The 15073-nt window shown below is 38.4% G+C and overlaps 1 protein-coding gene across 3 annotated transcripts in view; it reads right to left on the bottom strand.

Moving 5' to 3' along the window:
* Nucleotides 1–15073, bottom strand: part of PPP3CA (protein phosphatase 3 catalytic subunit alpha) — a 298715-nt gene that overhangs the window by 149016 nt on the left and 134626 nt on the right. For all 3 annotated transcript variants that reach the window (XM_022582432.2, XM_089912447.1, XM_089912446.1), the window contains one exon: nt 6870–7070. In XM_022582432.2, coding sequence (XP_022438140.1) covers nt 6870–7070 — 201 coding nt within the window. The remainder of the gene's footprint in view (nt 1–6869; nt 7071–15073) is intronic.

The following is a 15073-nucleotide window of genomic DNA, read 5'->3' as shown; positions in this document are numbered from 1 at the left end:
GTATGTTACACACAAATGCTGAATTCCTAAGGCTCAGCTATTCTTAATATAATACTGTATTCATTACCACAATTCACTTAAAGATGCTTTTGATCTGTCTTCCTTTATTCTCCGCAGTAGCTTTCTATAGTCAACTCTTGAAGAGCTTGTAAAGGAAAGCACTACAAAGGTTTTTCACTGGGAAAAACTATATAAACTTTATGCCCCAACGGTACTAAGCACTGTTGTTTGGTCTTGCCCCCTTGTGTTATAGCAATACATTTTAATTTAAAATATAATAAATTATAAATCGAGTCAAAATAATTTATTCCTTGTATTTCTCAGTAATTTCTCAGTAATGAGCAAGAACGAATTCTAGTCAAATGAGCTGAAATGCTTGATTGTTTTCAACCTAATACAGAGGTAGAATAGTGCATGTAATACCATGTAATAGCTCAGCATGAGCTATGTTGACGGATCCTGTTCATAGCAAGGTCTTCAGCTGACTGGCTATGAGGCCAGTTACTTAAACCAGTGGTTCCTGTGGAGGGGTCCCAGATCAAGGGGCTCATCATCATCTGGGAACCTGATAGACATTCAAATCCTCAGGCCCTACTCCACACCTACTAAATCAGAAACTCTGGAGGTGGAACTCAGCAATATGTGTTCTATGAAGCCCTCCAGGCAATTCTGATCCATGCTCAAGTTCCAGAAACACTGACTTAAACTCTCTGAGACTCCCTTCTCTCATTTGTAAGATGGGTTTCCTAAGACCAACCTTGCAAAACAAGGGAGGAAAACAAATCAGGGAAAAGGACGCTGGCTCTCATGCAGTGACCTTTTATCCTTTTTTTTTTTAAATCAAGGGCCCACATTAAGGGGAATAAAAACATCAAACTGTGGTGGCTGCCACAGGCTGGGCCTGAAATGTGCTGACCTGCCAGCGGTGGGCTAGGTACCAAAATAGGCCTCGGGCTGCAGGGCAGGCCCTAAAGATTTGGCCACTGAAATCTTTGAAGTGGGCAAAATGCCCCAGAAGTAATATTTTATCCTCATATAAACTAAGGCTGCATTGCTCTGATTGTGACAAATGATAGTATGAAGAGAATAAACACTGATCTTTCGGTTCTCAAAAGACACTGGATTCCTACCCCACTTAATTCTCCCCAGAGTAAAGGCATGGGGAATTCTCCTAATTGACGTCAGCTGCTGTAAGGGAAGGAATGCCATGACCTTAAACTTGGCCACTAGTTCACTCTCACATCCAGGAACAAAGCCAAAGGGTTCTCCTGGCAACTGCCTGACGTGCTAAATGGCAGGCACAGCCACTGAGGGAATCCTTTGCTGCTCTAGGGACAAATCCCCCCCTGCAGGAAACAGACAAACTGGAGAGATTAGCAGTTTGCCCAGCTGATGCTGGCCTATCCCCCCGGTCCAGGGAGCAGAAAATGAGTTCTAAATCATTCTCTTCAAAGACCCGGGCTCCTGGTCGGCTTCTGCTTTATACATGAGGGAAATGTTCTCTGCTAGGTCAAAGGGAAAATAGGAAAATATGAGAACTTGAAAGAGAAATGCAATAAATTGGATCCCTGCATAAATCATCCTACCATATTCAAGAAGTCGTTAATGGATATTGACTAAGCACAAACTAATCAGACATTTTAAGATCAATGTCAATCATCATTCTTGAAGGGCCCTGTAATCAAAATCGGATCCAATTCTCCTAGCCTGCCAAAATCATTGCCAGGGCACAAGGCATACTCGGGGCATACTGAACGAGTATGAAAGGTTCCTGATCAGCCCCTCTCGCAAGAGCTCCTCCCTGCTCACTCTACTCATCTCATCCAGGATGCTATTCTAGCCACAAACCTGAAGGTGTAACTCCCCCGCTCCAAGACCCTCTCCACTCCCAGTGCCTACAGAACAGTAACCAAATGTTTAAGTGCTGCTTACAAGAGACTAATATTTGACCCCGACCGTCCAACCTCAGTCTCACCCCCCACCCCTACCCCTCACACCCTTCCAATACCTTGTCTTCCCACAGCAAATCTCCAAGATCATGCCTTCCCACTTTACAAAAAGTAACAGTGCCTTTCATATGCTGTTGTCTCTGCCCAGAATAACCTTTGCTAGCTTTTTCACGTAGTAAAATCTCACCTATCACACATGCTCCAGTTCAAGTACCATGTAATCTGTCAAGACTTTCTTGGCTTTCCTGCATTCCTTGTTCTGAGTTCCCACGCTAGTTTATAGGTACCTTCATTACGGTTCTTAACAAATTTTACAGTAATTATCTATTTCTGTATCTGACTCCCCAAATAGACCTTGAGTATTCTACTCAAGGTCTATGCCTCATCTGTTTCAATCATCCACAGTCCCTAGCCTTCTGAAAGAGTTCTCCATCCATATTCAGGACAGATAGGATCCGAGCTATTTAACAGGTTTTTTTTTAGCTCAAAGATGTAATATAATAATCAATGGACACTGTCAGGGAAACCGTAGCCATTTAGAAAAGAGGAAAACTTTTTGGTTTTAAGTTAGCTCTATCCAGTTGGATATTTCTAAATTTGCTTGAATAAATCTAGATCATATCCTTTCATTTAATCAATAGTTTGATGCACATATCTTTCGGCAAATATCTGTTTCAGTTTTTTTGTTATATGCTGACCCCTGGGAGAGCAGAGACCAGGTCTTATTCACCTGTGTATAACACACACCACCTGTACCAGGCAAATGTTTGGTAAACTGAATTCCCAAATGACTTGTACCTTAGTTCAGCTTAGTTCACAAAATACCTTAGACTGGGTAGCTTAAACAACAAGCACTTATTTCTCACAGTTCTGGAGGATGGGAAGTCCAAGATCAAGGTGCTGGCATATTCAGTGTTTGGTTAGGGTTCTGTTCCTGGTTTGCAGATGGCCACCTTCCTGCTGTATCCCCACACGGAGTAAAGAGAGAGGGCTCTCATCTCATCTTCTTCTTATCAGGGCACTAATCCCATCACAAGGGGTCCACCCTCAGGACTCAACTAAATCTAATTATTTCCCAAAGACCCCACCTCCAAATAACATCACACTGGGGGTCTGGGCTTCAACATATGATTACTGGGGAGACACAAACATGCAGTCCATAGCAAGTTGCTACACAGATATTTGGCCACATTTTTTAATGTTCCATTTGTATGTCTGCAAGGAAACAAAGATAAATTTAACTCAATTTTCAAAAAAGAGTCAAAAAGAGGGAAAATACTTTCCTTCACAAAATGCCTCCAGTATAGAAACACATTCTTCAAGTTAAATGTCTAAAACAGCCATCATTCTAATCAGGCAAGTTTGCTGAGAGAAAAGAGCAGAATGTAACGCATACCTCCCTTGCTTTGATTAGGGACCCATAACTAATCGTCACCTCTACTCCCACAGAGATGGTTACTGGCTTATCTAAATCCATGCTCCAGGAGGGTAAGGTACATAGTGCTTTATCACCTTCCCCAGAGGGATACATGGAGGGAGCATTGGGACCAGGCAGTTTCCTGGTCCTTCTCCAAAATCAAAAGTACAGAATTTTAAGGGAAAAAAATCCTAACTGAACATAAACCTTTTGTTTTACTGCTTTAAAAACACTTGAAGGGGAGGGAGGAAGGGAAGTTGGGCAGCTTTGTAAATTTAAACATCAAAGAAATGCTAAAGGAATGCAATAATGCCCAGATTTCCAATAACCAGGACACTAATTCCTAGATTTTTCTTTAAATAGGAGCAAACCATGACACAGAGGTTAGCACAACCCCTCTCTAAACATTTGAGTGTGAAACGTTTTTATTAATAAAAAGTAGGAGGGAAGAAAAGAAGAGGGAAAGCTGGGGAGTGGCTTTTGTGCATGATTATAAAATAGTTGCCATTTGTTTCATTCTGTGAGTTTACATGTCAGGCTATACTTAAAGCTGAATTGCCCGAAAGAAGCTAATCGTCAGTTTCTACCCTGATGGCTCACCTTACATTTTTAGGAAACTGACATATGTAGGTGAGAGACTATTTCTAATACCACTTGAAAACCACCATATGGTTTCAGGCTTCAGGCTTTTTCTCCCTACATTAAAAGTCCTTCTTCTTTCCCCTTAGTCTTTTTTCACAGGTTCTCATTTGCAGCTCTACTGTTTTCCTTCTTCTCCCACTCCTCTTCTACATCTTCCTCCTTTCTGCTTTCTCTTTTAAACTGTTTAAGTTCTCCATTTTTCTTAAGTGTGGAATTCTGAACTACATAAAGAATACTCTACCCTTAAGATTTGGAAGTGTAAACTATGCCTTTTATTGCATAGCGTAGTGTCAATATAATATTGACTTCATTGATTCACTTTACTGATTCAGTTATCCAAATAACAAATATTCTACATTTAAAAATAAATATTACATTGCTGGTTCAGCTGTCCAAATAAAATCAAATCTCAGAACACAATCATATATCATAAAATGTTATCAATAAATTATAAGAAGTATCTTGAAATACAAAGAGAGAGCAATTTTCTCGGATCACGGTACCCTGCTTTTATTTTGCAGTCCTCTGTGCTTCAGCTTGGAAAGTTCATGGGTTAAAATATGAAGCTATGGATTTAGCTTTCTGGTGAATCATATGCAAAAGAGTTTTTTTTTTCCCTTTTAATGGAAATGTTAAAATAAATTCCCCCACCACTTATATTACATATCTTTACATTCCCAGAAAAGGAAGAAAGAGATCACTGCAATGGAATCTACTGGAGGTTCCTTAGAATCCTGCCTTCATTAAGAAATATAAACACTACATATTCTGTGCTACATATTCTGTGATGTCTCCATAGCTACTTCTGTCACCATCTAGAAGGATTTTTTTTTTCTTTCCCACCCAGGGAAAGTTATACATAATTGAGTCCTGATTTCTAAAGTCTCTTCATATCTATATTGGGAAATGTGCCAAACTGTCAGCTGGAATCTCACTAGAAAGAACGAGGTGCAACCTCTGCTGAATATGAGGGCAATTAGTCAATGGACCCCAGAAAGGTTCAGGGATAAAACATCACGAATCTGACTTTTCCAGAAACCTCCCTATGTGTTCTTTCAGGACAGAGCCTCATCAAACAGAAGAGCTGATTGTATCCCAGGAAATATATTCCCCTAAATGTCTATTTTACATGTTTCCTTTTTGTTATAACTATCACCTCCATTAATACCTACTGGGCTCATTAGTGAGTTTAACATGAATTGGAAATCACACATTATTATGTGAAGTAGAGAAAATATCATAATAAATATCATAATGTACCATATTTATCATATCATAATGTCATATTATGATATCATAGTAAAATATCAAGCCATTCATTCTTACCAAAATCAAAAAAACTTAATGATATAAATATCATTTAAAGCTACTATTTTACCATTTATTTATAGGTGGAATTTACAGTGAATTTTTTAAAGTAGTTTCTTTGCCAGTAGATTCCAAGCTACTACTTAGATATTAAAAAATTTTCATATTTTAGTATCTAAGAAAGTAAAGCATGTTCACATTTGTTTTGTTCTTATATTTCCACAGTGTCTGTAAGTCAAAGATAATAATGCATGACTACATTTTAACACATGGAAAATGGGGTTCATAGTGATACACACAGGGTAAGTATGTAGCTTGATTTTTCACCACTGGTCCAACACCGACTTACCACCGGAACCAATTTCTCCTGCTGCCTGGCCCCAAACACATTCATTATTCTTCTGAATTACAAATAAGAAAAGCAGCATTGCCAACCCAAAACAAAATGTAAATGTCAATTTCTCTGGAAGAGGAATCATTAGAGGCATTTTGATCAAGGAAGGTCTAGTCTGATATTCAAGAGCGCTTATCTTGCTCTTACCAGTCACCTTCAAAAATATATTAGAAGGCCAATAATATTATAAGTACATGAAGGTTTGGAAGAAGCAATCAGTAGTATATATGAAATATTTTAAATGTCCTCTTTGTTTTGAGAAGCATAATATTCTATGTCAAACTTCTTCCCTTTGCCAGAATGATAATAATTAAGGAGAAAATACATGTTTTTTTTAGATTCTCTAGAAATACAAACGTGCAAGTTTAGCAAATTTCACAAAGTGTAGATGAAAAGGCTCTACTATTTGACCCTCTATACCACACAAAACTTTTTGACAAGATTTAATTTTTATGGTCTAAGTGAAGTTCTACTTACCCAAAATACATATCTGCCCTTAAGAAGTAACAGAACAAAAACTCTCAAAAAGTAAAGACATATTTTCTAGGCATAAAATGCTATAGGAAGGAGAGAAATTTTGTCTTCTTCCTGAAGTTCAATGGTTCTCAAACTTTAATGTTTGTCACGGTCACCTAGAGGACTTGATAAAACGGATCACTGGGCTTCACCCCAGAGAACTGATTCAGTAGTTCTGGGGTGGGAGCTGAGAAGGTACAGTTCAGCAGGTTTCTAGGTGGTGATGATGGTGATGCCAGTCTGGGATGACACTCTGAGAGCCACTGCATTAACTTAGTCACTTAACTACTTTGGAAGTCTTCCTATGCTTTGTCTGACCTTTCCCAATGAATATCTTGTGTTCCTCGTGACAGTGTTCTACTGACAAAATGTCACTTCTTAGTTAAGGTATTACTTCAGAATATCTTCATCATCTCTAAGTTGCACACCACTTTTTTGGGTATCATATCACACAGATATTTAACACATGAAAATAAAAATACTGTTACATATGTATTAAATCTTTTGTTCCTAATGTACAGATTTGGCAGGAAAAGAGTAAGATGAAGAAGGTGAAGACTCACTGGTATCTAAGACTTTTGATTTGATGTTAAAAACAACAAAGTGTGGGTCCAAGTGGACAGTCTCCATCCTCAGGACTTACCTGTGACTGGTGCATCAATATCCAGCAAATTTTTTTCCTGTCGAAGAATTGAAGCCCCCTCTGTGATTATTCTCAATGCAACACTCTCTTCCAGCCTGCCCTCCTTCATGAGATGTGCCTTTAAGATATCCACACGAGGTTTCCCATCGTTATCAAACACTTCTTTTGCCGTAAGCCGGTGACTTGGAGGAAACGGGACAGCTGAAAGCGAAGAAGTCAAATTGTTACATTAGCCAAAACTCAACAACCAAAGATTCAAGATTCGATAATAACCACCAAATATTCATCCCCATCACTAACCACCTATTGGAGTATTTAAAAAGTCCCCCCATTAAAATATGATCAAGGGCTATCAAGAATTAAAGACTGCCTTCTTCCTATGATTCTAGATGTGATGTGACTGCTGAAAGGAAATTTACATTTCTTCTTCATCCAGTACCTATCTCATGCATCTAGAAGATCCTGACTGAGCGAATAACAAAAAAGAAGAGAGATTTGTTTCTGTTAGGCAATAATCAATTCAGCAAAAGCAAAGAGTTCCTATACATCCATCCTTCTAATTTTGACTCGGGTGAAGACATTTCTTCACTAAAAAGCAGGCTCCTCTACTGAGATTAGAGGAAGGGGAAAAGACCCTTCAGACCAGATTTGCCCTTCAATGGGAGTTACACCTCTGAGTAAACTGAACCACTGACTCACAGTATAAGGAGAGAGCAGGAATCTGAGGGTGAAAACGCACTGAATATTGAACAGAAAATCAGGGAATCTCTTGAACAGTGAGAGGACTGTATGACATCAGGAGACACAGGTATTTCGGAGTATGATATAATGACAAATTCCATTTGTTGCTCAGACTTAGAGCCAACCATTCTCTCTTCCAGCCATGCCCCCATGCCTTCTTAACAGCAAGAAGGTCTCTTGTAGCTCCTGCCATTCTTCACATCTCTAAATACATTCATTCACTCATTCAGCCAGAGGATATTCACTAAACTCCTACAACGTGCCAGGACGTCCAAAGGTCCACGGTCAGAGACGGTATTATAAAGGTTAAATTTCTGATAAATGGCCACTCAGCCCCTTCAGTGAGGGAAAATCATTATTTCTCCGTTTTACATGAGGGTTCATTTACTGGATAACTCAGATCTATTAGAAATATCTGGAAGAGGCACAAACACTGTTTCATGTAACTTTCATCTGCCGTGTGCATTATGTCATATGCGTAAGAACATCTCCATATGAAGCACTTCTCTTAGGTAAAACACTTGATGTTACGGATTAAACCTAGCCCTCTTACCTCCTGAAAGCGTCTCTCAAAGAAGCAGGATTTATGGTAGACCTATGCCAAGAAATTTTGTGCAATCTAAAAGCACAGACTTGTTATCCGAGAGAAATGACAACTACTTAAAAGTCAGGAAATGAACATGTACTGATGGATGCAAGCTTGATTTTCCTAACAATCCAAGCATATCTATTTAACAATGCCTCCAAAGTGAAGTGGCAGTGCAGACTCAGTGGACATGCATGAGGCTTTCACTGTCAGATGAGCCTGGGTGCAAACCTTGGCTCTGAGCACCCACCAGCTATATGACCTTGGGCAAGCTAAATAATTTAACTTCCTTTGGCTTCAGTTACCTCACCTGGAAAGTGGGGATTATATCTATCTGAGGATTGTTCTAATAACTAAAGTAAATAGTACTAGTAGTAGCTATCATTGATAGAGTGTTTATTTTATGCCAGGCATTGTTTGGGTAATAAAGTCAGACACAACAATAAAGCTGTAAGGTGAGGAAGGCATAAGTACAAGTGTTTATATATAAACTTATTTAGTCCCTAGAACATTACTGTGGGAGAGAAACTTGAGACTCAAAAATATTAAGCACCTTGCCCAAGATAATCACCTAGTGATTTATATGCAGACCCGCTGAGCGTCAGCCCTGGCACTCTGATGCCAGAATACTTGTGTTAATAGCTACACCACACTACTTCCCAGGAAGTACTTGACCGTGCTTAACAATTAAAAGGTGATGAGTAAACCACTTTCTAGAATTGAAATTCTAATGAATCCCGAGCGGTATTTCTTATAAAGACCATACTTTTATTTTCAAAAATTATTTGGAGTGGCTTATAGTAGAATAGATATGTAATACAAAAGCAAGAGGTAAAATGAGAGACAAAATGCATTAACACCAAAGCATAGTGTAAAATGAAAGAAAAAGAAAGTTCAAGAATTAAACAAGGAGGAGAAAAAAGAGGCAACGAAGTCATTAGACTTCTGGCACTTGGGCTCTATTTTGTTCATTCTGTTTCTTTGCCCTCCTCCCTTTTTCTTGCCTGACTAACATACACGCTTGTTAAGAAAACATGGAAACATTTCGATGGCCACATTTCTTTACCTGGGTCTTTATGTTTGGTTTGAAAGTAGAAAATATCTTACCTGGCAACTCCTCAAAATTCCCCAGAGACAGGATGGGGGTGGAAAGGGGGAAACTTCAAAAGGACACTTGGGGTAAGGCCATGAGCTGATTTTTTTTTTTTCAAGTGAGTTCCTAAAGTGTGACTAGGACAACTGTGAAGGTTTAAGTGACTCTGCAAAACTGTCAGGCAAGAATCATAGGAACACAGAAGGGAAGGAGGCTGATTTATTGTCAGGCAGTGGGTCTCTGCCACACACACACTAGCTGGCCTTATTAAACTTCAGACAGATCAAAGGGTTAAACCTGAAAGAGCTGAAGCATTTAAGAAGACGAGAGGCAAAAGGAGAGCACCCCAGAGAGGGCATCACCTTCATGAATTAGACTTTCTCCAAGTCCCTAGACTCTCTCCAAGGCCAAGATCACTGCAATAACAGATGCTCCCACCCTTTGCTGCAGATCTCTTCACCTTCCAGTAATTGCTAATCCTAAGGTAACTGGCTAAGGTAAAGCCACCTGGCACTGAGATATTGGGGCTGGTTCCAAATAAACCGAAGCAAGAAAAAAGAGGAGAAAGGCCAATCGAAGGGCTCTATTTCCAAGTGGATGATAGGGACACTGATAAGATGGGCCCCTTTACCAATTAAACAGATGGCAAGGCCTGCAGGGGACCAAGATGGGCAGCAACGATGCCAAAGAGCAAACACAGAGATGCGGTCAGCCAGAGAGAAGTTTTCTGGGACAAAACTAAGCATGGGCTAATATTTGTATTTGTACACTTTTTGGCTTCATAAAGAAAACACCAGCCTTACAAAGGTCACACTTATTTGCTTTCTCTGTTCACCTAGAGTCCTACATGCAGACCTGTGCCAAACATTGAGCAAAAACTACTTGGACCAAAGAGTCCAACGTACTTAGAAAACATTTCTTTCATTAACTCATTGTATAAGTGGCTACACTTGCTATAGCAAAATGGGATTTCCCCTTCCCTCTTTTGCTTTGAGTATGACAAGTTGCTTCCATTTATACATGAGCAGGCCAAGATTGGAAGAATTAAGCTTGTGCATGCTAATAAAAATTCTGAAATAACTGCTGATTTTCAGGCTGATTCTTTCTAAAACAATTTTCTCATAATTGCCTGTTAAGTAAAGAAGACGATATTATAGAAGACTTCTTAGAAGCATCCTAAAAATAGATAGAAACCTTCTCAGCTTTCTCTACTTCACAATTCCCACTCGGTGTCTTTTTTGCTATCGTTGTCAAATAAAACAGCAAAGCAGCTAAAATCCGGGATGTGTAAGTCCTTGACTGACTCCTGCCACAAACCACCAAAGACGTCTTTAAAGGCAAACAACACACTGGACTAGCGTTTTATTCCCATGTCATTGACTGTGGAAATCTGGCAAAGACTGAGTTCCAAACAACAGGTTGGAAATGATATTGTTTCTTTTCTATTTGTTGATGCTACCAGAGAGTTCATCTATCTGATAGGAAGGAAGGTTGAAAGTCTAGGAACCAAAGCCATGGGCATCCAATATTGGCATCCAATTATTGACATTGGCATTCACCAGTAGACAAACACATTCCAAGTCAGAAAAGCCTTGCAGCCAAGGTATTCCTAGCTCTGGATTCTGGCTGACTATGGGGGCCACACCTCTGAGTCAGAGGTCCCCTGAGATTTGGGCTAGAGGTCGGTTTTAGACAACCACGAGCTGCCTCAGTAGCCATAAGTGAACTGTATCACTCTGGGGTAGACCTCGGTATCTGAGCTTTCTATTTCTCAACTCTGAGCCACTGTAGCCACTGTTGAAGGAATTCCTACTACTTGATAGGAAATATTCAAGAGTCACTGTCACGGTGATACCTTCACTGGAAGGAAAAGCAGGATACCTGCTGCCTGACCTCTTCCTGGAATAAATGCTGACAAGAGAGAACCACAGACTTAAGAAAACATTCAACCGAGGGATTTTTCAAACGTTGGTTTGGTTTTAAAAAAATTTTTTTGTTTCTTTCCTCAAAAAAAATGACATCCAGAAATGCAAGTATATCCAAAAGAAAGAAGAGCCTAAAGCAGATTGCTTGTCTCTCTTCTTCCGTATGATGGCAGTTAAGGTGTGCTCACGAAATCCTGGGGCTCTTTGGAGTAAAATTATAAAACTCCCAATTTAGACTGACTGCTGACCCCCTCCTAGTAAACAAAAAGGAACTGAAGTCAAGAGAGAGGATAAGTGAATTGTCCAAGGTCACAGGATTAGTCGGTGACAAAACCAACACTACATTCAAGTCTCCTGGTCTCTCTTCTAGCACTTTACCCTCCAGATCTGTCCGATATGAGGTTGACTGGCCACACATGAGGGCGGCTGAGCACTTGGAAAGTGGCCAGTCCAAACCAAGCCGTGCTGCAAAGCTACAGGATTCCCTGGACTTAGAACACTTGATACAAGGGGGGGAAAAGATTGTAAAATGTCTCATTAACATTCTTATATTGATTACATGTTTTAATAATAAGATATATTGGGCTAAATAAAATGTACTATTAAAATTAATTCAAACTATTCCTCTTTCCTCTTTTTAATTCCACGACTAGAATATTTAAAATTGCATAAATGGCTTATACTACATTATTATTGAACCGTGATGTATCTTTCTCAACAAGTAAACGAGAACAGGGTGAGTAGAAATTATATTCCTTAATCTTTCTTCTCTTTCAGCTTTGGTTCCTACAAAACCTCAAACTATTTCAAAACCGGTTACACGTTGGAATTGCTTTTTAAAATGAATGATGCCCAGGCCCAACCTCTAGAGATTCTGATTTAACTTGTCTAGGGTAGGGCCAGGGCAGTGGCAGTGTTAAAGAAATCCAGAGTATACTAATGTGAAGTCCAGACTGAGATTCACTGACCTATCTGTATCGTTAAGTAAAGACGTACAAAACACCAGGCAGTTTAATTTTCCCCCCCAAACATGCTCCACAATGTCAATCATCCACAGCAGGTGCAATGTCTTTGCAAGTCCAGACACGTTTATTTCATCCCTCTCTGTAATCAGGATGCGTCCAGGAACAACACTTGTCCCATATTTCATGTGGCTACTGTCTGCACAGGGCTAAGATACTTATGTCAACACATGTTAAGAGAATAGTTTAAGGATACCACGTGTCAGACACAAAACACATTCTGGCCTGGCCTCCACAGATTGGCACTCCATCGATTTCCTTCTGGATATCTGTATATGTCACAAACTTATTCTAATCAAACCATATCAATCAATCAATTGATCGGTCGTCAAGCACCTTTAAGCACCTACTATATGTTGTATTCCATGCTAGGCAGTGACAAGGGCTGGGGAGAAGTGAGCGAAAGAAAACAAAAACAAGCAGAGCCAGACTCTGAAGAACTCACCATGTGGTAAAATTATGAGTTTTTGCTTGGGATAGATGGGAAACTGTTAAACCACAAAACCTAAGGGCAAAATTTAAAGAAAATGACAGACAATATAAGCAGTAAGAAAAAAAAAGTGTCTTTATCTACCTTAAAGTTATGCCTGGGTTCCTAGAAACTCTTAGATGCAGTCACCCATTTCTTTTGTCTAAAGTATATAATAAATATCTAATTTTTTAGATGACTCTGAAAGATGAGGCTCTGTCTTGAAGGTAAGTAATGAAAATAGAATATGCTAATTGTAAGGTACAATATTCCAGCTACAATATACATAAGTACCTCCATCATCAGTAATTAAAATATGTGGAATCTGATCCTACTTCTGAACAGAGTGATGGGGTACATAAAAGGAAATACTAGTGACTTTTCACTAAATTTTCTTTGCGTTCTAACATAGAGAAATTAGGTTTGACTTATATTCTTCTGGGTTAAAAAAAATTCTATCAGTATGGGGATACATGTTTATCCATGCACAGAATGTCTATATGCAAAGATATACAAAACATGTTGTGTGGGAAAGATAGCTTAAAAATTAACCACAGCTAGCCTCTAAGAAAAACTATAGAAAGGTATTTATTAGAGTCCTACTTATGCTACTGCTGTGGATACTCATCACTTGTTTGTTTGAAAGCCTCTGGCTTTCATTATAGATATTAATGCCTGTAGAATTAAAATATGCTTGCCCATCTCAAGTGCAGTTGAATATTAATTTTGTAAACAGAAACATTAACCTTGTAAACAGAAACATCCGGTCCCACTTAAACTAAAAAAATTCTTCTCAGTAGGTTTACAAACTTCAATTCATTAATTTACTGGTGTTTTTTTTTTTTCCCCCTACTGCTATCATGACTTTATTCATCCTTAGCAGAGACATCTTTACCCACCCTCTCTGAATACGACCACACAGATCCTGAGCTTTAAAATGTATTCAATTATTAGACACAGTATGTGTACTGATCATTTCACTAGCAAACTGAATACCCCATCTGGTTTTCCTGAATGTTTACGTGCAAATATAGCACAGTGGTATTTTATGTAACATCCCCAAAGTGTTAATAAAAGAGCACTACAGTACTTGAAACACTTATTAAAATAAGCAATTTTTTTCCTGTGACTTCCAGAACATATATTATACACAGTAATTTTTGAAACTAAATCTGAAATGTGCTAAAGCAATTCTGTAAGATCAGACACAAATTAATGAAAATAAATATTGTTCCAACAACAAAGGATTAATAATTAATTAGTGAAAATGAGTACCTTAACAGTACAATCAGAGCTTCTTTTTATTGTCTGTGTTTCAAAATAATTTTCACGTAAGTATGTTTCTTGATGTACAGCTACCCCCTAACCTTTCCACGTACAGCTTTTCTTATTTCCTGGCTGCTACCCTCAGTCTTGAGTCTAAGGACTCAAGGACATAGTCCACAACCCTCTCCACATGAAGTCTTGGGTTGTTCTATCACAAAACTCCTTTGAAGTTTTGATATTTTGGTTAGTTCATTTAATTACCAGAAAAACTGCAAGTGGCTTACATAATGAATTATGTAATAATGACTCAACATGAAAGATTATTTAACAAAAGTCTCAAGTTTCAAAATATTTCAGAATTACTGTGAGGCTTAAATAAAATCTGATTTTTCAGTGAAAATTTAAAAGTTCTACGCACAAGTCCTGTGACTAACATGCCAGTCAGGCCAATCACAAATTATTTTATACATGTACAAGATAAAAGCAAAATTACATTTACTGGTTTTGATACATGATATCAAATGTTTAGATTAAACCAAGAATTTAAATTAAATATTATAATGTTTTAACTTAGATATGTAAATTAAATTATATATTTTTAAATGTCTTAATACGTAATTGAAGATATGTTGTTTAATAAGGGTCTACTCTATTGTGTGTTTTGTTCTGTTTTGTTCAGTTTTAAATAAAGACAGACAACATTTACAGCAGTATATACTCCAGCTATACTGGATCTTGGAACTAGATAAAACGATTACAGCAGTATTTTCAGCAAATGGTATTTATAGTAATCTCTGGAATAGTAAATTTACAGTAATGCATAAAATTCCACTCACTTGGATACATTTACATAGAGGGCTTTTTACTTATTTATTTTTTGCCTTGAACATTTTCTTCTTCTCTGGAGACATATGTCACAGGAAGAGATAAAAATCAAGCAACAAACAAGATACTTTAAGACAAGTTGAATTTATCTCCCAAGCAAGCAGGTCCCTATGAACACGATAATCATCCCTTAGGAATGAAAAGTATCCAGGGATTATAAAACTTTATTTAACCCGAGACACACTTTATCATTCAGAAATCCTCCACTCCATGGCCT

The sequence above is a fragment of the Delphinapterus leucas genome, chromosome 5 (assembly GCF_059928025.1).
Source record: "Delphinapterus leucas isolate spDelLeu-1000000601 "Yukka" chromosome 5, BTC_Dleu_Yukka2, whole genome shotgun sequence".
Classification (NCBI taxonomy): Eukaryota; Metazoa; Chordata; class Mammalia; order Artiodactyla; family Monodontidae; genus Delphinapterus; species Delphinapterus leucas.
The sequence above is the reverse complement of the archived record's forward strand: the minus strand, read 5'-3'. Positions and strand labels throughout refer to the sequence as shown.